Below are 24,206 nucleotides of genomic sequence, written 5' to 3' on the forward strand. Positions count from 1 at the left end.
CACAGCATTGCACAGTGTCTGAGATACAACGGCATCTCAGCTTCCAGGAATGGCTTTAAATGCAAATACTGTCCTGACCAGTCCTTTCTCTGTAGTACAAAAATCACTTTTTAATAGAGGTCTGGGTTGAGCTTAGACCCAGGGATCCAGAAAGCTCAATACATTGTTGCTGTGGTCTGTCTTCACATTCTTTTCCTGCGTCCTTACTGGACACCAGGTATGCTTTTGCATGTCACATCTGAAGGTCTGTCACCAAACTAAACACTTCATACCCTGTGCTAAGATAGAAAGGAGCTGGACTGTCTGACAGCATGAATAGTGAAAGAATTCTCCTCAGCACTACGTCATTTTTCAAGCATAGGTCAAGCTGCTCTTGGTGCAGTTGTCTTCTGCTCCCTTCACCTCACTTAATGCAAGATTTCATTCAGTCTCCACTACATCTTGGCCTCTGCTCAAAGTCTTAGTACAGCTTAAAGAAGGAATCAACTCAAGAAGGACTAACGAAGGAAAACAGATATGTTGAGATTAGCCCTTCAAAACATAACAGAAAACTCAATGGAAGAGTCAAGAAGTTCAAACTGTTTTTTAAAAAATGTTTGATTTCAAATGCTTTCAGCAAGAATAGGGTTTGCACAAGACAAAAAATAATCTCCCTTTATCCTTATAGCTTTCAGAAATTCACAACTTTCTATCTGTGAAAAGAGAACTACAACGATTCATTTTCCATTAGTAAACATGTTATTATCTTACCTTCTTAAGAAAGAAGTTGCTTATTAATAATCACTTGGACTGAGAAATCATAGTGAAAATAACTACTTCCTGCAACTCCAATTTCTAGTTAAATGCAAGTAAATATTAAAAAAAAAAAGTTATGTTCAAATATGTTTACACACAAATATTTCAAGACTGGCCTCCTGGTCAAATGGAACTATGTAAATAAATGCTATTCAATAATTGTGTTCTATAGTGAAAAACAACCATTTTATTCCTTTTTGAAAATGTCCAATCCAGGGTCAAACAAGAGTGATATTTGTATCTGGGTATATAATTATGCCTTTATGAATGACATACTAATAATCTTTCCCCCTCTCCCCATGTGTTGTGTAAGATCAAGAAAACCCATTAGCAAGCCATGCTAATATAGTATCAGGAATCTATAAAAACTAAAATTACAGAAATCAATCCAAACAAGTAAGCTTTGGTCACTGTCAAATAGTCTAACATACTAAATAACTATAAAAGCTATGATTTTAAGCTAAAGTTTATTAGTATTTAATACAATTTCATAAGTACAGTATTAACATAATTAAGATTTTTTATTATTTTTTTTTACCATAAGTAGACACTATAACCAGTCTAGCTTACTCTTTCTAGTTTTACTAGCACACAAAAATCAAAGCTCCTTCTGCAGGTATTAAATGTAAAATTACTTGTCAGAAGTGCCTTGTTTCACCATATTTTCAATACTCTGAAGGTAATATTTGTGCTTCAAGAGGCGGAATCTAAAAAGTTAGTGTTAAAAAAAAAACAATAGAATTTCAAAACAAAGTGATCAAGTGATGAAGCTGGATGGGAATACTGTTAGTTCCATATTTTTTTTTAATATTCTATCAAACACTTCTACAGTTTTTCTAATTAATAGGACTTTGAAGCAGCACATCAAAGAGAAGATACAGAGACTATACCGTACACACCACAAGATAAAAGGAAATCTAACATATCAGCAAATTTAGTCTCCTAACCATGTTTTTGCTCTAGCTGACATGAAAAAAATCATAACCTGTTGGTCTTTTCCTCAGCAGGTGCTCGGTCACTTACTATTTCAGTTCCACACCCTGAAAGACTGGCTACGTGGATGTAATTCAAAAGAATTCATTGGCTTTTGCTATCTTGGCCCACGAGTTTGCTCTGAAGGACAATATTATACATCAATTACTACAAAACCAGAATGCAGTTCAGAACGTGGTAATCGTTGTATTTAGGAAAGTCCAAAAAAAGTGAAAGTGAACAGCCTGAGCTTTCAAAAATGTGATTTAAAAATAAAAAAATAAAAAATAAAATAATAAAAAAAAAGCACTGTAAGACATCTGCTTGAACTATTCTGCAAAATCTGGCTAAATTCTCTACATCACTACATAAAAATCTGTTTACGGCCAGGACTGCCATTCATAAGTTATGTATTTCATGTGAAATAATATTCCTGGAAAAAGAACAACCTTATAGTTTTCTTAGAATCACAATCCTTCTTTTCAGTAAATCCATGGCTGCAGCTAAACTTCATCATATTAATACACAATGACAACATATAATTATCTTTGCATAGTTTCTAGGCCAAAAGGGAGCCAGACATGCAGACATTATCATGATAAAATAACAATATTTCACAGCAGCCACAATAGTATTGCAGCATACACAGGAACTGGAAGCTAATCTCAACCTAATCTCTAACACAATAGTTACAAACTCCAGAGCCTCATACACACAACTGCTTCCACTGCTGCTGGTGAATCTCTGCTATGAAGTTTGCTAGTTTAGGCAAAGCTCCCACTTCCCAAAGCACTTCAAGCAAAAGCTATTATTTCAAACTAGCCTTCTGAAAAAGTTCCTTGCCAATGACTACATCACCTTTCCTACCCTTTCTGATCTCTGTCAAGTCCTTACAGCTAGAACTGTCTCCTTTCCTAACAACAAATCCAAGCTTTGCAAATCACAATGCTACCACCCTGTTGTCTACCAATTCCTGCATGCAGCAAGCCTCTTCAGTGTGAAGTTTCTTGAGTGCTCTCCAGATTGATAAGAATCCACCTTATTTATGCTTAAAGAGATTTGACAGCTTCTAACAGCCACTTAAACTTTGATGCCCCATAGAAGCCCCCCAGCCTATTTTTGAAGCATCTGTTTCTAAAATTTCTGGAGTTCTTAGTGCCAAGAAGCAGCAAGGCCTTGTTAAGATCAGATTGGCTCTCTACCATAATAGAACTTGCAAAGTGCCTTCCAACAAAGCCACAAGATAACTTTACTGACTTTTGTGCTTCTAAGGCCCTCTTCAAGCCTCCAGCTGCAGTTACAAGAAAAGCCTGTTAGAGGACTCAAGAGCTCACTCAAAAGTCTGAGTGAGTGACAGCATTACAACTTACTGAAAAAAAAGTTTTCATCTGGAGCAAGAGTTTGGGGTCGAGCTTTCAGAATTCCATACAAAACCCAACAGTGCTGAACTTACTAATGCAGTTAAGGTGTACTGTAAGTAAGAGCTAGCAAGCTCCTTACCAAATACATAATACCTAACAGAACATTAGAACACCCTCTGAATTAGCTATAATTCAAGCCATAGCCCACTTAAATTAATATTTTATTTGTGAACCACTCAGTGATACTGATAGCATGACTGACATGATAGATCACCACAAGACAATATACTTATAAATTAGACTGGAACTATTTTCCATTGGAACAGAACTATTTTGAGTATGAATGTTAAGAACATTCACAAAGTGATGGAATAAAATTTCAGAGATTATCACTTTAAAAGCACTGTCCTAGAAACCTTCATACTTTCTCAAACTTACCTACAAGCACATTTTCTATTTATATTTGGTCTGAGATGGACAAAATTTTTTAAGAGAATATCTTTAAATATTCCTGGTATTTTTATCCCTGTTTAAAGGATGAGTTCTACTAACAAAGGACTGATGTGTTCGAGACAATCATCAGTGGGTTATATTTTTTTTCATGTTCTCTCCAGAGGTAGGAAAATCTACAAGACAACTTCAGCATTTCTGCTGAATTGCTTTCCTGCATTGGTCTCCTGGGACATGGTAAGGTGCACAGGTAATGCAGTTCCAAAGCAACACAAAATTATTGCTCATTAGGGATTTGGGACCAAGCCCTACACCTGCAATATAATTTTTGTACATGTTCTTGAGCAATTCACTCATCGATTTGTGGCCCAGTTCTCCCTCTTTAGAACAGAAAACAGCACTTATCTTCCTCTCCCTTTGTATGTTCAAAAGCCAGTCAATAATTTCATGAATGCAGGGAACTATCCTTAAAGACATTAACCTTGTTAATTCCCTGGTCATTAGGAAAAAATACTTACAGCAGTTGGAAAAAAACAGAGGTGAATCCATTTCCAAACAACTTGTTTTTTCAGAAAATGAGGGGAAACTCTTTGAGCTTAGCTTATACTCAAAAGTGTCCAAGTAAAGTGAATAACACATACCACCAATAACAGCCCTAACCCACATGAAATCCTTTTCTCCCAGCTCACCCATTCCTCCCCAGCACATTCTGACAGTCCTGCATCCCTGCAATGCTCCCCAGCTCTTCCCACGTCCCCTTCTCACTGTTCCTCCTTCAGAGCTCTCTTCAGAAAGTACTCCTATCTCACCATCTCACCTGCACACGCTCTCTCCCAGCTCCACCTCAAAATAATTTATCTCTCTCTTATGTTCTCTGCTTGCATGCATGACCCACAGCCAGCGAAAGGCATCATGAGCTCTGGCTGCTTCCAAGGATTTTTTTTTGCTGACTGCCCAGGTGAAATGACAATGCCTGACAGACACCACCTTCACCGCTGGCAAACAGATATCACAGGGTGCCACGCAAGACTCTAAACTGCACAAATAGGATTTAGCAGGCATTTGGTAAATTAAAGATCCTCCCACCACAGAACTCTAAACTCTGTTACAGACAGCGTTGGTAAGAGCAACACATTCAGGCCAAGAACATTTAACTGAACTCGTGATGAGGTCAAAGATGACTAGAACAGAGTTGCTCTTTCTTAACGAATATACTCCATCCAAGCATTAAGCTGAGTCTTCTGTTCTTAAATGGAAGAGCTCTGATCATACAACATCTCCATTTTTATCACTGTCATCACACACAAAAAAATTATAACTTTGGGGAGATTATCTTTGTCAACCAATCAAATTAAATTAAGCCTGCCTTTACATTTTTGTTCTCTCCATATGATCACTACTCCCCCAAATCCCATTGTTACTACACCCGGTTTTCCATCTGTCTTGTGAAGGGACATTCTTCCCAGGAGAACAGCAAAACCGTAGGTCTTCAGATACTGAAGAACTATTAGAAACAGTTGTAATTATTACTGTATCTGGTCTCTAATTCTTTCATTCATGCTAGCTTTAGGATCTGCTGGTATCTGCCTAGGCTTTGTTGTGTTTTGTTGTTGTTTGGATAGTTATTACTTCTCAAACTGTACCAGCTTACAAGTAAACTACAGTTCAAGGGATGGCTTCTAAATTATTTGGCTGAATTATACAGCCCTCAAAAAAGTAGCACTGTACAGAGCCACAGCATCACCACGGTACGGTACAGTAGTGTGAGGCCTTTCTTCATGCAACACTCGTAGCGACAAAATCTCGTCACACATAGCTTAAAAAGTTATTCATGCTTTAAAGCCAACTTTAGCTGGCCTCATGTGACATAAATTGCTCATAAAAACGCTAAAATCTAAGTTATTAGGAGTAAAAACAATAATAGTCAGTGCAATAAAATTATCTTCTCTCTTTGTTAGTGCAGTTCCTTCAAGTCATCCATTGTGTCTAAATTGTTAACAGTTCCTAAAAAGAGAACTATTAGCAAACCCAACATTTATATTCTGCACTCATTCTAAATAAATGTGGGTAATTATATTTGAGGAATATTTAAATCCAGGTGTTAGAGGAAAAAAATCAAGATGTAATTATTTTTTGCCACCTGTTCCCCGTACATTTAACAGGAATTTCATAAATAGTTTGAAGGCACTGCTCTGTGGTTCTGCTTTGAACTCCTATGTGATGCCACTAGCTATTTTCTTAAAAATCCAGATCAGAATAACTATGTAATATTAACTACTAGGCAAATGTTTATGGCTTTTTAGCACAGTTATTCAACTCATATGGGAATGCTCGTCACTTAACTAAAAATTTACTTGCCAAAGTTTGCAAAAGTAGCCAAATAATTAGTTTCTTAAAGATGACTGTAAATACTACAGGTATTTATTGCATTAAAAGCACGTGCTCTCTGGTAGAAATTAAATAGTTGGAATCTTTCAATAATGCTACAATGCAATAGACCCATCAGGACTAGAGGCTGTTTGAAAAAGGAATCAGATCTACCACAGAATGAAGGGAAAGAAGAGGAGAGAGGATGTGAGATGTTTTACATGACATCTCTAAGGCACAGAAAAATATTTTAATTAGATATACATAAGAGATTGATTTGACACTGAAATGTACGATTGATTAAAACCTAAACCTTTGACTTTTTCAGCAATATACTTAAATGAGAGACAAACCTTCTGCATGCTGTAATACGAGAAAGACAGACTCCTCAGAGATGATGTACTTGTGCAGGCACACCATGTTGGGCACACAGCGGGGGATGATGGTCGTTCTGCTCCTGCTGTACTCACTACTTTTCCTTAGACCCTGACAGAGAACAAAAAGGTCAGTTGTACCCTCAGTTGCCTTTGGAGCCTGCTGTGCTCTGTGTTTATCAACCAAACTAATCTATCCGAGTTACTCTGGGCTTCAGAGAAACCACTCATCTGCTGCTCTATGCCCCTCGGTCCCCCGAGGCTGTGCTGATGGCATCTGGCACATTTCCAGAGAACAGAAGATGGCACAAAGCTGCCATTAAAATCAATTACATGGGTCAATGTTTTTATTAGAATCTCTCTCAAACTAAGTCATCAGGATGACACTCAGTTATTTCCCCGTGACCTTTTTTTAAAAATTTATTTTTGTGCATGACCAAAAGACACTATTAAAAAATTCAATTCAAGTTCTAAAGACAAAAGAATGCTCTGGGCTTACAGGTAATCCTCACATTTCCATTGTACTTTAGTAAAGACAACAGCAACAACCACAACAAAAAGGAAAGGAAAGGATTAATCTCCTTGAGAGGTAATGATTTTTGGGAGGTAGCACAGAGATGAAGTTGCCAGAAGTGAAAAAATTGATGTGAGAGGGAGAAAGGGAGGGAATAGGAAAAGGAAAAAAAAATTATGTCAATAGTGTGACCTATTACAGTATTGATAAACATAAGCAGTGAAATGGGAAATTCAATGTTTCCCTATCTGCCAGCAGATAAAGTGAGGTTCTAATATACAATATTCACAAATAATCTTTTCTGAAGAACAAAACAGTTTTCTGTACCCTGCATAAACTTAAGACAAATCACTCCAATTACCAAATGCACTAAGTTATGACAGGATCGTAAGCCAGTCCTGAAGATACGTTATAAAATGTTAACTAATTATAGCTCCATGTCTGGGACATCCTTTTTCAGCCCCTTCTCCCATCGGTCAAGTCATTAATTTCAATGGGAGTCAGAAATAAAAGCCACAAAGACACGACTCAGACTAAACCAACTCTCAGCAACACAGATGCTCGAAGTATGTTGGGATCTTCATCTGAGCACTTTCTGAAACACAAAAGAGTAATATAAAAAAAATTTATCCTCAACCTTTAACTATTTGGCAGTTCAATGGCTTAGTAACATTAAATTCAGTTTTCAGAGTCTATTGATGTAAGCCATAAAAAAGCAATTTTGGATAAGACCAGTCATCCACTTCATCCAGAATCCCCTTTGGTCAATACTATACTCTTCAACTAAGGGCAACAAAACCATGAAGAAGAGCTGTGGCAATACTTGGGCTAAGGAGAATTTTCATCTTAACTTCCTTAACCAGTAGCACATGTATGGCTTGAGTCATCAGAGTCTGATGGCTCTTTTACAAAGCATGTTGAAACAGTGATTGTTTACCAAAGCCCACTGAGGTATTACCATCAATAACAAGTGGCAAATCAAGTGAGTAAACCAGCACATATGAGAAGTTACACAGAGAAAGGAATGGAAAAGATTGAATACTGAGAAAAATGATTCCAGCGCACTTAATATGGATATATATAACTTGGCACATTAGATGCAAAGTGATCTTGTGTGGATGTATAAATTAGGAGGCCAGTCTGTTTAGAGAAGTAATAAGACTTTACTTACCTTCAGTATAAAAGTCTGCTGTGTTCTAGTGTCCATTACAAGTAAAACCTAAGCAAAAAGTGTTCAGAGAAACATTTAAAATTCACATCAGTAAGAAGACAATACTCGACTCTCAAACTTAATATTGAAATATTCTTGCAAAGTGAAATATGTCACGATGAAAAAAAAAATTAAAGCGCTGCAACACACATTTGTTAAACAACTTTTTTTTTTTTTGTAAAGAAATAAATTTGACTGAGGATTGGATCTCTAGAGAACTACTAGAATGCTGCCTGATTCCCAATCAGCCAACTTAAAGAACGAATCTTAAACTGATAAAAAAAAAAAACTACTTTATAATTGTAGAAATAATTTAGCAGAATCCAAATTACAGAAGTGCAATTGTGACAACAAAATAAAACACACAAATAATGTCCACATAGCATTAGCCTCCTATGTTACATCATTTGTATTATTTTCTTTTTTCCTAGTTCACTGCACCTATCTTCTTACTACGGTATTTCTACCTCCAGCCCCCACCCTCCCCCCCCATCAAGCTTTCTGTACATCAAATGCTTTTCCTGCTAGTAAAGGAATGTTTTGAAACCAAAAGTTTTCAAACTGCATACAGCCACTCCTGTCTCATTCCTCAGCTGCCCTTTTATTTTGCCACACTCATAAACCACAACAGGAATGGCTGTAAGGAAGTTCCTTTCATGTCCCTGTAAAACTAGTATTAAGGTAACAACAAAAAGAAGGATTTCTTTTGGGAAAAAAAAAAAAAAAAGTTGATGGGTTTGCTGTAGAAGTACACCTACAGCCACAGAGAAGTCTCTATTAGGACTGCGTTACCTCTGCTGAAAGTACAGCCCAATGATGACAGAAGTACTAGACCATGTTCTGCCTCTTAGCAAGCTCTGTTTATTTACATGTTGAAAACAAAACAAACAAGAATTATGTCCGTATTTATTTTGGGAAAAGTTTATCTTCAGGGAGCTGGAGCTCTCTGCACCTCTTTCTTCAGATCACACACACACAGGAATTGTTTGTAAACTCCAAGAACACGGATGTACTTGAAAAGCACCAGCTGCAAGAGAGCCACAAAAACAATGGCAAGCACAAGATCAACTCTCTTCTAGGAACAAGAACAAGAGTACACACTCACTGCTTATTTACAATGTCTATTGGTGTAAATTGTCAGATTTGGTGGCACTAAATTCTTAGGCTGAAAAATTAAAAGCCTGAAGGGCTGAAAATATCAGCACTGGGGTTACCAAACTCAGCGTTCAAAGGATGAGATGCAGCAACTGCACTTACAGGTTCATCAAGAAAGACTCCTTGTAGAGGAACAATGTGTTGGAGCAACACGTTCTGGGTTTGCCAGGTGACAGGATAAGTGCAATACAGCATTCAATCTCCCCTGTTTCTACTCTGTGGGGCAATGATGGACCCACTGGCCCTTGTAGGGTAAAGCCTACCAAGTTCACTCACTGACTTTCTCTGCACCTTCTGACTTCCTCTTCTGCCAGAAGAGCCCCACGTGCAGTGCCTGTAACAAGGTGAAGATGTACGTAAGTAGCATGAGGGGAGGTTTCAGGGCAGCACTGCGCAGACTTTCCCAAAGCTGTGGCTGCAGCAAGACAAGCACTGCCTTTTGAGATGGCTCTCGTTCTCTCTCCACTTCATTCTAGTAAGAGAAAGAGAGTTGGAGTCTTCCCACATCGTTGCCCTCACCAAATTTCACTAAAAGAAATAAAGGGAGAGCCGCTTTTCCTTCTCGAAGACTTCCTCTTCTACTAGGATTGCACCCAGTATTCAAAGCCTTTTTTTATCTTCTAGTGAAAAAGTATCATCAGACGTTGCTATTAGTGACAATCTTTGAGAAAGAAATGACATGTCATTTCCATGTCAGTGGCATATGTCCCTACATCACGGACTTTCTCCAAACAATCTTTCAGGTCTCTTGATTGGATCTTCCAGAAACCAGCTGAAGAAATGGTAACTATAAAGCTGATTTTACTTATCCTTGCCTAACTACAAAGGAACAGAATTAAAATGATATAGAAACAGTAAAGAAAAGCAAAGAGCAAGAGGAAAATAAAAGCCACTTTGCAAGAGGTGCCAGACGAAGACAGATAAAAAACAGTTGAAAACGATCATGCGTTTACCGTCACTTTCTTCTTATCCCAAGTTTATTTGTAACTAGACACTGTTCACACTGAGGCAATAAATACAAGAACATATGTGATTTTTTTTTAAATGTGCCCTTTGACTGTCAATATCTCCCAAACAGGTGTTGGCTAAATGATTATAAATTGGCCTCTGGATACACCTCTTCAACTGAGCCGTACCAGGAGTGGCGATAATATAATTAGACCTAAAAACATCAGGCTGGTGAATGCTTTCCATCTGTTTGGCAATAATGTTTAGTTAACAATAGTCTTTAAAAGAAGCACCTTCAACTTCAGTTCTTAAAGTTATTTATAGGGCCATTCTTAACACACCAGCACTCTTGCTAACAAGAGCTTTAGCCACTTGGAAATTATTAGCCATACAGCTGCAGAGGAAAAGGAATGGCAGCATTTAACATCTGTATCTCTCCAGATTTACAAGCATCAACCTCATTTAAAGTCATATCTTAATGAACAGTTCTGTGGTCTGTATTAATATTTTAGTTGCATGCACAAAGATCATAAGGAGCCAAACATTTTTTTTTTTAATATCAACAGTAGACCTATCAGTAATGAAGCTGTCAGCATAAAGGACAGAATAATAGCTTCTTTAACCCTCAGACAGGATTCATTCATTTGTAGAGTAGGAGACACCAATTTAAAAACTGCTCATGGGTTTGCTCACCTTTATAAAGGCAAAAATCTAATTTGGTACTAATTTGATACAATTGTCTTTCCAATAAAAGTCTCCTAAAGCCATCCTTTATTTTATGATAAAACAACTGCTATAACTAAAACTGTCATGAAATAATTACCTTTGATAGCATACCTTATTGCACAAATACAATTAATGTATTCCTCCCTTTCATTTTTCACACTTGCTTATCAGCACTGTATTAGCATATGGTGAAACAGAACAGATTACTGAGCCCTCGCCCTATAAGATGACATATAGAATGACTACGACTAACGGGAATAAAGCAGACAACGGGTCCCTTTAGGGCTGCCTTCATCTGTTGTTATATTACAACATCAAATTGAAAGTACAGCTACAGCTTTATAGCAGTAATAACAAATAATGTTTGTGCATTTTTGAGGTTAACTACCTAGGTGGACTAACCAGTCTTACTAACCAGCTTCCCCATCAAGCATCATAACTTTCCCCCAGTGACGATGAGCTACAGCTCCACTTTATTTAATGGGAAATTATTTGTTTGCTGATTCAATACTTACTTTTCCACAAGATCGTTAGCTTCACAGGAGATTGATCCCAAGCAGCCCAGCAAGAACCATGGAAGGAACTTTTTGCCCAGAGATACTGCATTTGACCCTGGCTGACCAGGGAATTTACAGGGGCCCATGAAAACCAAGAATAAATTTCTAAGAGAGGCAGCCTGCATGCATATTACAAAAAGGTGGTTTAACCAGGCTCATCCAAATAATTTAACAAATACAAGGATGATTAAATCACTGACCAGGAAACTGATATTTTAGGAAGGGGAAAGGCAAGGAAAGAGACTGTCGCAAGCACATTCACTTGACTTTGTATCAGATGAACAGAGCAAAGAAAGGTGAGCAGCTCTTAGATGCATTATCCAGGCTGCTGCCCAACGGTAAAACCATCACTGACCCAAGTGCCAACTTAACTTCCTCGCTTTGCTTTTCCTAGCCAGGTTCTGGACAGCCATGTACCCCAACAAGTCTTACCTATTTGCACACTTTCACATTTTCCTCCCATTGCAAAAGGAAAATGCTTGCAAGTTCATCAGCAATTCTTTTTCTAAGAGTTCTTTTTCAAATACAAAATGACAAACCTCCACCAGAATGACACAGCAGGACAAAACAGGTTTCCACAAAACATTCCCCATTGCATAACTCTGTCCTTCCCCAGAGCAGATCACACTGAGATGCCTGTACTCCTGGCTTGCAGTAAGCTGATGGAACCTGTTTCGCTGATGACAACCACTGTGTAAGGTGTAATATTTAATACCTCGTAACAATGAGCTGTCAACTGTAACATGCAGCATCCTATCTCAGGGGGGAGGGAGAAAAATGCACAGCAGGGCATTCCTGGGCACTGAGCAACTAGACTGTGACACAAAAGGAGACCAGGCAAAATCCTATTTGTAATACTAATGTACAAACACAGTCAAGGTCTACACATCACGCTGGCTTTCGCAGCGCTGTTGCTTACCCATTTTTCCCTTATTTTTGTGCATTGATGACAAACTCAAAATGGTAAAAATAAAAATAAAAAATAAAATAAAATAAAAATGACAGCAAAATAGCAATTGCCATAAATGTGTATTGTAAATAAGTGTCTACACTGCTCATCCCTATTTTGTGTAAGCGGTGAAGTTCTCAGGAACATACTAAAACACAGGTGAACATAGTAACATTGCACAGCAGCAGACAGCAACACTTTTCTACTTGTGATTTTAAGATTTTTGTTTGTTTGGGTTTTTGTTGTTCGGTTTGCTCTGCTGGGGAGGGGGGTTAAGTCAAGCTTAATACTAATGCTGAGAGAAGCTACTTAAAAAATTTAGCTTCTTAGATTTAATTTACAGTGTATCCAACAGCTTAGTAGAAAATAAATTAAAATAAATTCAGTGCAGAAGGTACAATTAATTGGAGAAAAATAAAATAAAACCTGCTTGGTAAATAACGATAGTCTGGCTTTAAGAAAACAGTTAATTTTAGGATTTTTAAATGCACGGAAATTAGCAAGTGCTTCAGTATGCTAATTTTTTTTAATTAAAAGATATTTCTGCAGTAAAAGCTCTTTCATATGCACTACTGATTCTTCATCAAACGTTAAGTTTCCAACTTAACACCAGTATAGCCGGTGGCAGCCTGAAGGTTTACCATCTGCTGCCACCCAAAGTCACGGTGGCCACCTTCAGAACATATGCATCAAAGCCCAGAGATAAGAGACCGAAGGAATACTGCAGAAGTCAGCATAAGGGGAATCACAGACCCAGAGGCAGGCAACAGGCAAGTCACCAGGAAAAAAGAGCGCGGTGAACCATCAGTCACCCCACCAAGCACCCAGCCAAGGTCGCGCGGGACACTACTGCAAGAACTAAGAACTGCTAAATGCACTGCTCTCCTGCAGGTGGCTTTAATATAAATGCAGCCCTCTAACATACCGCTGTTATTTGCTTTCCCAGATCTCCTTTCTTTTCTGTTTTTGTTTCTCTCCCTCCCCCCAGTATATAATATTAATGTTTTTCCAGAATCCCTGCTTACAGAACATGGCACAGAACATATTTGTGCAGCTCGATTTACTTGAGCAAGGTTTAACATTGATCAAAATAAACACCTCAAAACATTCACTTACACAAACGTGACTAAGTTCACTAACATAGGTTGAAAAATAGCTGTTGCCTGATCAAATAAAAAAGAACAGAATTCCTTACTGTAGTATCAGATACCTAAAGGGTTTTGAAGATACTCTACAGCTGAGGGGCTACTTTAAAAGCTACTCATTTTTGTTTTTTAAATTGCTGCTCTACACTGAAGACACCCCACATAACAGTGTCACTAGTGGGTCACATAATGATTCTGGTCCTTACCTCCTAAACAACTGCAATCTCATCAGAGGACAGATCCTCTGGCAGAAGTCCAACAAACTCACAAGTATCAGATGCTCACCTACGATTTTTTCCTTGCATTTATACCACCAGTGGACAGGAAAATCCCATTACAGGTAGTGACAGACAACTAGGAAGGAGACAAGTTGGGAACCTGATCCTAGGACAAGCACTTGGGACTTCATAAAAGCCTCAGCAGGGCGGACAAAAGGCTGACTGCCGTGCTCAGCACACAGGAGTAGTGATGAGACAGAAACAGGCATGCAATTCCCCCTACTCTCCTCAGCTGTGCTGGCAGTCAAGGCTACTAGGATTAAAAAATCTGCTTAACACAGATTTATTCTTGTCACTTTTCAGATTACATCACTCAGACTCTCACTCATCTTCCTCTGTTGTTGCAAAAAGAGATTACATTTGGCTAATATGTATGAAAAATGTGATTATTGCTTATCTTTGTACCTGTGCAACATGAATTATCTTCAGTTTGCAATTATTCCTCCCTTCACACCATTATTCCAAGGAACTTAAGGTTTGTATATTCTGTGACTTGCTGTAATAGTGTACTTAAAAGACAAAAGGTGCAGCTTTAAATAATGCAAATACCAAGAGAGCAGAGTATATTCAAATTGAAGTCTTTTAATACTTTCAGTTGGCTGTAACAGAAAGAAAAGTTCATCTTTTTGCAAGCTAAAACCCAGTCAATTCCTTGCAATGTTTTCAGCCAGTTTCTCTTTCTAAGCATAATTATGAAACAAGAACAAATGTCTGAACTTGTTCACACTGTTTATTACAGTTCCTTCCCTCCCCCCCACCCCCCACCACCTCTCATATGCACACAGCCTCTCATTCAGATCCCCAAGATGGTTGAAAGAAGCTTGGCAACGTGTGCCCAAGAGCCAAGTGAGAGCAAACACCTGCTGCAGTCAATTCAGTTTCACAACCGCAGCATTCTTTAAACTCACCTCCACATACAGTGCTGCATACTGAAGTTTCTAATAGACACTAAATGGTCACAGCCACAACAACATGAAACATTCATGCCCAGCACACACTGCCATAAGAGCCCATTTCTCCTACTCTCTGACTGAACTCCATTAAAACTAGCCACAACCTGTTTGAATTCAACTATAGGTCTGCAGATTATACATGTGAACTCCAGATTCTTTATATTTGTGCTTTTTTGTATTTTTGCTCATCGCATTTTCTGAATAATTACCCCTGATTTGGTTATTCTACACATTTCTAAGGTCAACTCATCACAGTATATTAAATCAGTTACAACTTCTCACAGCAGCACAACAGTCACAAACATAATCTACACTACAGATTAAGACAATTACTTCCAGTTCTTCATGGGAAAAAAAAAAATAATAATTCTGGAATCCCCCTCAGAAGCTCCCAAAATAATATTAGCAAGGCCCTGATGAGAGTGATTTTATTTGATAAGGTTTCAGGTTGTATAAGGAAGCTTAACAAAGAGCGTATTGAACAACAAGGCTCAAATACACAGACATTCATCAAAGACTGATCACAGCACACCATTGCAATACGGACAATATGGCTTGATGAGAGTCTAGGGGAGGGGACAGAAAGACATAAAAGACAGTCATTGGTTACAGAGGCATAGTTATTACTTAATGTACTCTGCTTTCAAGATGAATCCTTAAATGGAGTGACTCTAAATAACAAGGTTCTAAAGAATAAGAAATTGGGCTTGAAACAGCATTGTTAAGGTATATCCAGCAGCACTGTAACAAAGTAGTTTCTTCAGGGGCCAGTTGTAGCTTCAAAGGAAAGATTTGCCTAGGGCAGAAACTCAGCACAGAATCTGCAACTCATATTTTTAATTAGTCAAATTTTGCAAGCAAAAATCCTTGGTACTCCAGAAAGAAGTTTTGTACTTTAAGGTACGTGAACCAGTAAAATGATTGATTGTTCCTGGTTGGTGATAACAGTAGCTAAAATATTTATATATTAGCCTGTTTTCAATGTGGTACCCCTGGTAACATTAATAAGAGCTGTGTTTGCCAAGCAGCAACAGAGCTGAGAGCCTACAACAGTTGCAGGACAAGAGCAACATCCAGAATTAGATTAAACCCCTATTTCCAGAAAGCCATCTACAGGTAGACTCTTCTCATAAGATACTTGCAAACACCATCTAGTTAACCTTTGGTACCGTGAAGCAAGCACAGCAAACATAGCAGCAGCAGAATTTAAGAAACGTGGTTTCCTCAAACACTAGCACAGATCCTCTCCATTCTATCAAAACAGTTGGATTTTTACCCACAGCCTTTGTACGAGAGCAAAAGCAAAGGGTGAGAGGTGAGGCACTGTTATGGGTGCTCTACTCTGAATTTTCACAGCACTTTCAGTATTTTAATAATGCTAAAATCCCTAACTCTTTCCGTTTCAGCAGAAAAGGGATCAACACAGCAAAAATTATTCAAGAAACAAGGAAAGTGAAAAGGCAGATAGAGAAGGAAAGATGGCACATCACTAAGCCAGACTAGAATTAAATGTCCATTGTTTTGCCCAGTCTAAAAAAAAAAATGGAAATAACCAGCATTTCAGGTAGCAGTAAGCATTTTATCTGTGAACAGGAAGCCAATTCCAAATACTTGAAGTGGCTTCAAAAGAAGAGCAAAGACAGACTTTACGCTAAGGTGAGGTGCTGAACCTTTCAGCATTAGATGAGTGAAGGTTAACAGCTGGTTTGCTCCAGTCAGCACTGCCACAGACACCAGCCTGGGCCTCATGCAGCAGTGGAAGAACAGCTCTGGAAGCCACTCACCACCATGTTCCATTCAGTGTGCTTAGTCTTGCCCAGATCTAAGCAAGACAGCAGTAAAATGTCAGTGGCTTGTTACTATCCACACACCTATTTTCTGCTGAAACCAGTGAAGTTATCTCAGGGTTAGAAATAGCAGAATACTATTTTCAGGCAAAACTCCGGATAATGCTGAATCAGCTGTAAACTTGAGCCCAGAAATATAGCATCTTCGACGCCAGTCCTGAAAATCAGAATCGATTTTGAAGAACAAACACACTATGCCTCAGCAAGAATACCTGCATCCAAAACTCGCCAATCAATTTGGATATATTCAGACATGAGCTTTATAGAGCATATGCAAGCAGAGAAAGAAGCAAAAAAAAGGGATGGTGAGGAAGGAAAGGAGGTGGTGGTTTAAAGCAAAGGCAGGGGCATAATTTCCAGCACACATACAAATGCATATCTTTGCTCCACTGATCACTCACTGAACGTTTGAACTTAGAGTGCCTTTTCATTTGCCTCACGAATGGATAAATACTTAGAAACAAAAGATAAAAGACAAGACTCAGTGTAATAAGGATAATCTGGAAGCATGTATACAGAGTACAAAGACAGCTGAAGGAGTATTGTTCCTTTTTCCACACAGTAATTAAACATTAACTCTGACCCCTATAGTACTGTTTACACACAAGCATACAGCTGTATATACAGGCCTGTTTCCTTGGACCACTCCTCACGTGTATCTCCAGCACTAAGATCTTATATTTCTGTCATCCTTGGAACCCTTATTCTCCCCAGCTCTGCCTCAAAGATCTGGGTACATTCATTTCACACCTGAGAAATGTTCTGAGAGCGATCTAGGAGACCTCATAATGCTAAGGACTCTAAAACCTCGACTGCGAGAACCAGCATTTTGTCCAATCACTGCTCCTTTTTCCTATACGAGAAGATGGAAAAGGCTTTTCTCAGTTCCTTTCCAACACTTCTTCAGTCTTATACTCTCAGACTAATTCATAAAGTCCATGACTGCCATGGGCATTCAGTTAGAGGCTACCAATCAAAGAGGTGTTCTTTCAAAGCCGTCTCTGACATGTACACAGGGAGAAACACGGGGTAAAGTCTGTACTTAAAAAACAGAGCGAAGATAATAAAATGAAGTTGAGGATCAGAAATCCTTATGTGTGACAAAAACAACCATAACACCTAATGTATATAGCCCTCTGAGAAGTTATCAACTTATCCACATAATTACAACAGTACAAGCAAAGAAAAACAAAGATTTGTAGCTAGGTTCAGTCTAAAAAGAAAAAAGAAATACAGATCTTAAAGCGATAGGATAGCTTTTCTGATACGACTTAGAAATGCATAAATTGGTCGTGCATCAAGTACACCAAGCACAAACCACAGACTATACAAGGAACTCAAAAGACACAAGGGAATTGGAATAGAAGGAGGAAATGAACCTTTGCAGTCTTACATTAGCCACTGTCACAATGCTGATTAACGCATCATCCTAGAAATATTTGGTAAGGTGACAACTAATCATTATCAAAACAAAGCAGAAGTTCTTCTGGTCTCTTAATCAGGCTTGCAAAAAAATCTGTATGGTCTTTCACTGCTTATAGAGGAACATGACCCTGAGATTTTGGGTGACATTACTTGCATGTGTCAAAAAGAAGCTTGGCTTCATTGATCAGTCTGTGTCTTTACTGGGGATTTCAATTCCAAATTCTCAGGAATGGAGAATAAACATTTGTTGTCCTTCTAACACCATTTTAAACAATAGCTCCAAAGTGGGAATTTTTACCTGTCTGTATTTCAAATGTCCACCAGCTTATACAACTAAAAACACATCAACTTGTCCTTACCCCAGTACTGTAACCATGATTCATTTTCAAAAAAACAGGCCTCATCCTATCGAATGCCACCAAACATGTGTCTTATCCTTTAGCTCAAATATATTTTGCATGACCTTACATGAATTGCTCAGATAAAAGCCTTTTTTCTTCTACTTTTGTTATTTTAAAGTGCAGATGCATTTGAGTCATTTTCCCCTTTTGTTTCATATCCTTAAGATCCACAGCTTCAAAGACAAAATGTCAGCATGCAGTCGATTTATGACTGAACTCTTGAAGAGACACTGAAGAATTACCTTGTCAATCACCCCAAGGACTCTGAAGGCCTTCAGTTCCTCGGCAGGGCTCCTTAGGTTCCAAGAGGGCCTTGAACTTAGTGATCCTGGAGGCTAATGGAAGATATCAAAGATTACACATCAATCAGGGTGGTACTTGAAGGAAGACTGCCTGCTGAAGCAAATGCCAGGCCGAAGGAAACTAAATTTATCATAAATCAGAGAGAGTGAAGATGAAAGGAGAAGTTTTCTGTTTGTCCTTAGTGGGGAAAAAAAAACAACTTGCAAGTAAATAAAACCAAGATAACATCGAAAACAAAATTTTGAAAAGAAAAAATAATGACTTTTTATACTTTCTATGCTTAACAAAACCTGGTTGAATCAATTGCTGAATTCTTAACCCATCCCAATAATCAAAGCCTTATAGCTATTACAGATACAAAATAATTCAGAGATCACTGAAGATGAGAAAGTAAATTAGAGGCTTTTTAAGTTTGAAGAACATAAAATACAGGGTTATAAACAGAATTCTCTTGTTCTCTGATGAGCATTATGAAATCCTTTTAATAGCAAGGTGTACAATAATTTCTAATACTGCCTTAGGAAAAGAAAGCTAGCTACATCACATTAATCTAGAAATTAACAAGAAAATCAGCAGGTGCTAACTGTTCAAGTATTTAATATGCAGAGACTTTTGTCCATGTTATACTTTGTAATTTCTCAGGGCAGACTCTAAGTTTGCATGGCAGAGGAGGGAACAGAGTTTAAAGCAGAAGTCTTTCAAGACAAAGTTCAACCTCTAAGTATCACATTTACCTCGGGCACGTTAACAAACATTTTCAGAAGTTTCTAGTTGCAAACTGAGAGAATTCATTAGATCCTCCTCTAAAAATTCAACATGCAGCTTCTACTAGAACCACAGACCAGAGTCTCTCCCTCCCAAATCTGATAAATTCATTTGGAAAGCTATTGAACACAAAACTCTTTTTAAGCCTAACCCAGCCTCCCCACGTCTCTCCTTCTAATGTACAAAGATAAAGGAAGAGGAAGGTGAAACTCCTTGTCTTTTTAAAATTTCTGAAAGTCAGAAGTTGTTTATCTCATTTGTCACTATCTTGAGACATTATTTATAAATATGTCACAAAGGAAAATGATCAGAAACTTGCAGAAAAACTGGAGACATTAAGCCAGTTAATTCCATTTCCTCCCCAGATAGTGTTTACCCTCCAATATATTCACTGTGCTATTCTCAAGGACCACAGCACCTCCTCATATTTCTCCCCAAAATCAGTTTCCCTTCACATTGTAAATCACCTTATTTCCTTCCAAATTATTTCCTCAAAGCAGCTCCTATTTTAGCATTGCCTGTGAAATTCAACAGAAAGGGTCAAAAACACACTTTCCAAAAACCTGGAACATGTTCCAAAGGTGTAATTTTCTTTTTGTCCATCTACTGGGCTCTTGGTTTAAAAGAGTTTATAATTTATCTTCATTTAACTGATTGGCTCTTATGATTTTTCTTGTCATGTAGATACTGCTGAGTACCACCAGCATGTAGAACACCCCAGATTCTACAACTCACTAAAGCCTTTGGTACAAAGAAGAAAATAATTCTGCATGAAGTTTGTTCTACAGACCTACCTTAGGTCCCACATGTTAGTAAGTTACCAGAAAGGTTAAGGGGGCTTTTTTTTTTTGTCTTGTATTTTAAGTGTGTGCTATTTTTCTGCATTAAAAAAATAGATGCTTTGAAACAGAGTTCTGCTAATGCAGAGTTTAATCATGACACAGTTTCAAAAGCATTCTAAGGAATACGTGTAATGAAAGAAAATATTTCAAAATTCTCAGGACTACTGTAAAAGATTTCCACTTCCATTTGCAAGCTATTACTGTTTTATAACATTGCTCGATAATCATGCTTTCAAAACTTTCTCTTATGCACAATGTTCCAACCATGAATTAAGTTCATATGTCTCCTCAGAAGTTAACAGTTGTCTTAACAGTGCTATAGAACTGGACTTCTGCACCCATCACGTCCATAGAGTCTGAAGTAAAACAGTACACGTTCTAGGGTTCTTCTCTACAATATCACCAACAATGGCACAGTCAGTAACAGTACATACACACTGTTCTCCATATGTGCATTTTATAGTTGCTTCTTACCTTAAAATGATTAATAACATTAATGTCTCTACAGTTCCCAGTAGCTTTTCTATTTCTATAAGTTTCAGGCTATTTTTCTTTTTCTTCTTTGTTCTTTTAAGTGGTTTGGTTTCACCGCTGCAAAGTCTAGCAGCTGACCCCAGAGTTGGAAAGACATCATACTCTGTTGCAGAAGCAAGCTCTAAATACTCAATTTCCAGAAGTAAGGCAATTAAGCATTATATGTCTGCTCCTCTGAACAAAGTGAAAAACCCAAGCTCAGCATCTTGCCAGCAATAAGAAAAATAACTAAAGGACAGCTAGCTCGTCAAAACTAGAGGAATTAAAAAAAGAAACAGGAAAGAGGCTAACAGAAAATCAAAGACTTAATCTGCTTTTAGAAATAAGGCATTCATATTCTAAAGGAAGTGTCAGACTACCTATACCCACAGAACTATCTGAAGAATAACTTCAGCAACCTGTCCAAATGCTCAGTATACTGCTCAGGTATTCTAGGACTTTCTCTCCCGTTGTTAAGCCTTATGTACCAGTTCCAGACTACACTCTGAGATTCACAGTAGAAGTCAGCTGGGATTACCTGACTAGGGATCAGCATCCAAAGTCCTGCAGTTCCTTTCCTACCATCACTTTTTGGTAAACCGGTGCTAACTTCAAGTGGAGAAGGATGATGTGATTGTGATGCTGGCCATTTCGAAGATGCAGCAATTTGTGTCCACCACGTGTCTTCAAAAGGCTCTAGTTTTGGAACCTACACAACGAAGCATAGCTCTTGTCTTAACTTCAGCATCACTGTCGGCCATTACAAGAGCCTCTCACGTTAATTTCACTGAAGACAAGAGCTCTATTCCTAGCCTGGTGACACAAACACCATGTGACAGGAGATAATTCTACTGCTGATTCCACAACCTTTGACAGAAATCTTCACAGAATTTCAGGATTAAAAAAGAGCACTTTCAGAAACATCAGTGCAGAGCTCAGCTACGAGCTGCATATCAAAATTAGATCTTCCCTCACCATGCAGAGGTAAGTGTTTGATGACTTCAGTCATCACCCTTCTTAGCACGGCCAAAACCCTCACTTCAGCAAAGAGATTCTTCATTTTGAAGCAGATTCTGTTGGCCTGAGATGCAAAGCTTCACATGATGGTTGTGAAACAGTTTCCAGCTCTCCTTGTCCAATAAGGTATCCAATAAGAAATCTGCACCAAGCAAAAAACATGCTGCATCTCTGCATGCATCTGTACAGAGACTAGGTTAAGGTGTGCTTCAGAAGGTCCCCAGTGACCACCAATTTGAAACTGCATCTTCCATGAAGCTGAGACACAGCTGGGGTCATGTACATCTAGAATCAACAGCTGACTGGAATGCAGAATGATCTGGAAAACCTAGAGACTGAATTTCTATTTTATGTTAAACTTGCAACACGTAAAACTAAAGTAGTGTGTTTTCTTTACACTTTCTGCAGTTTTTATGCACACTGAATGAGAAATTTAGGAAGTACAATATCTTATGAAATAACTGCAAAGAACGGAGATTATTTTTTCTGTTTAGGCATTGAGTTTGCCTGTAATATACAATACTAAACTGCTCTGAATATTTAAAATATCTGACATTTTAGAGGACAACAGCGTTTGTAAAGGTGCAAAAAGAGACAATCCAAATATAAAATAAATGGCGTAAGTGGAACTAGAAATAGTTTCAAAGAGTGAAGATATGCATTATAAAAATACCATCAGAGTTAAAACAGACCATGGCCTGTATGTATATTTGTGCTGGGCCTCCCAGTCGACAGCTATGCTAGGCTGAAGCTTTCTATTGGTCAGCCCAATGCAATTCAAAGGCTGCTGCGGCAGGCTATCTCTCTCACTCAGGCTTGGAGGTGACTCCCTCAAAGCCTGCTACTCATAAGTAGGCAAAAGTGAAAAGCAAAGCTTGAGAACCTGCAAAATGGCCTGCTGCTGCCAGCATTCTTGAGTATTTATTGTCAAGAAGGCTCTCGAGCCTGCCATGCTGTACTGAGGAAGAGCAGGAAAGTGTTTGCTGAAGCATGTTTTTCCATAAGGTCTGCATGCCTGTTTACAATCTTCTTCAGAAGGTCCCTCCGTATCTCCCACTCCAACAGATCACAGCAAGGCTTTTCTCAATGTTTACCATACCTTGTCAAATAAGTTCCCAGTTCATGGTCAGTCACAGTTGCATCTGTTCCCTGTGCTGCTTCTCAGCCTTAAGAAATCCTCTATCCATCCTTAAGCCCTCTGTTTGTAACCTTTTTCAACAGTGCCAAGAGTTCTTCAAACACGTCCTCTTGTGTTTCTCTCTTCACCACTTAGACTTGCCAGCAGCAGGGTGGTTGCTAAGGATGCTATCCTTGAGGCTACACTGATGGCTTTTTGCTGAGGCAAGAGAAGTAGCAAACTATTATCATTCTTTGTTTGGTTTCCATGGCATCAAAGAATCTTTTTCTTTGCAGTTTCGAAACACCAGGCTATTGCCTCTAGAGAAATCTGGTCTTCAGTGAGGCAAAAGCATGGCATTTCAGGCCTAGAAGAATAGCTTGCTTCCTTCTGCACAGGGCCCCAAGAGAAGTCCCTCTGCCTCAAGAGTTCAGATGGTAAATACTTGACTTGGGTTACATTTGTAATACACAGCCTTTTAAGGCTGCTTCATGTGGCTCAGCATAAGCCTGACAGATTTGGGGAGTCATGAGGAGCAGAGACGTGCAAGACAAATACTAAACCCACACTTCAGAGCTTACCTCTTCCCTTGCTGGACATTTCTCTGGCCTGGTGGATGAGAAAGAAGCAAAATGTCACATCTACGAAGGCCAGATAAGCCTGGTTTTGAAGCTGCTCACCCTGTTCCTTATAAGGGCGCAACAGGAACACAAGACCTACGCTCGTCATGAGTGACAAAGTAGTTCTGCCTTTTAACATCAGGTGGTGAATAGAAACACTGAAATATTTACTCCAGCTATCTAACCAAGCCTCTTCCTCCAATGTGCTGAAAGTTTCAGCGCTTTCATATTCCATGAAGTTCCCTGCACTGAATCATGTTTTCCTTGCCAGAAATGCATCCTGCCCATCATACAGGCACAGGCAATTCCAGGAGTCTATTACACCTGGAAGTGTGACAACACTTGACCATGCTTCTAGTAAAAGCATCATACATGTACTAAAGCAATGGTTCCTTGTAAACATTTTAGCATCACTCTAGCAAGGACGAAGAGATGAGAGACCTTTTTGCTGACCCATGTGGGCAAAAAAAGATTTGTACAGTCTTATTTAAATATTTGCCTACGTATCCTGTCCAAGCACCAGTATTTGAACAAGAGATGGGATCAGTCTGCAGGACTTACAACAGTAGGGGATGCTATCAGTAACAGACTAGCCTTGCCCC

The 24,206-nt window shown here is 38.6% G+C and overlaps 1 protein-coding gene across 2 annotated transcripts in view; it reads right to left on the minus strand.

Moving 5' to 3' along the window:
• The window catches only part of RPS6KC1 (ribosomal protein S6 kinase C1), an 84,554-nt gene that overhangs the window by 20,980 nt on the left and 39,368 nt on the right, over positions 1 to 24,206 (minus strand). For both annotated transcript variants that reach the window (XM_031595690.2, XM_090135056.1), the window contains 3 exons: positions 18,670 to 18,762; positions 8,005 to 8,052; positions 6,299 to 6,431 (listed from right to left, as the gene is read on the minus strand). In XM_031595690.2, coding sequence (XP_031451550.1) covers positions 6,299 to 6,431; positions 8,005 to 8,052; positions 18,670 to 18,762 — 274 coding nt within the window. The remainder of the gene's footprint in view (positions 1 to 6,298; positions 6,432 to 8,004; positions 8,053 to 18,669; positions 18,763 to 24,206) is intronic.

This window comes from Phasianus colchicus, chromosome 2 (genome assembly GCF_987193195.1).
Source record: "Phasianus colchicus chromosome 2, bPhaCol1.hap1.1, whole genome shotgun sequence".
NCBI lineage: Eukaryota > Metazoa > Chordata > Aves > Galliformes > Phasianidae > Phasianus > Phasianus colchicus.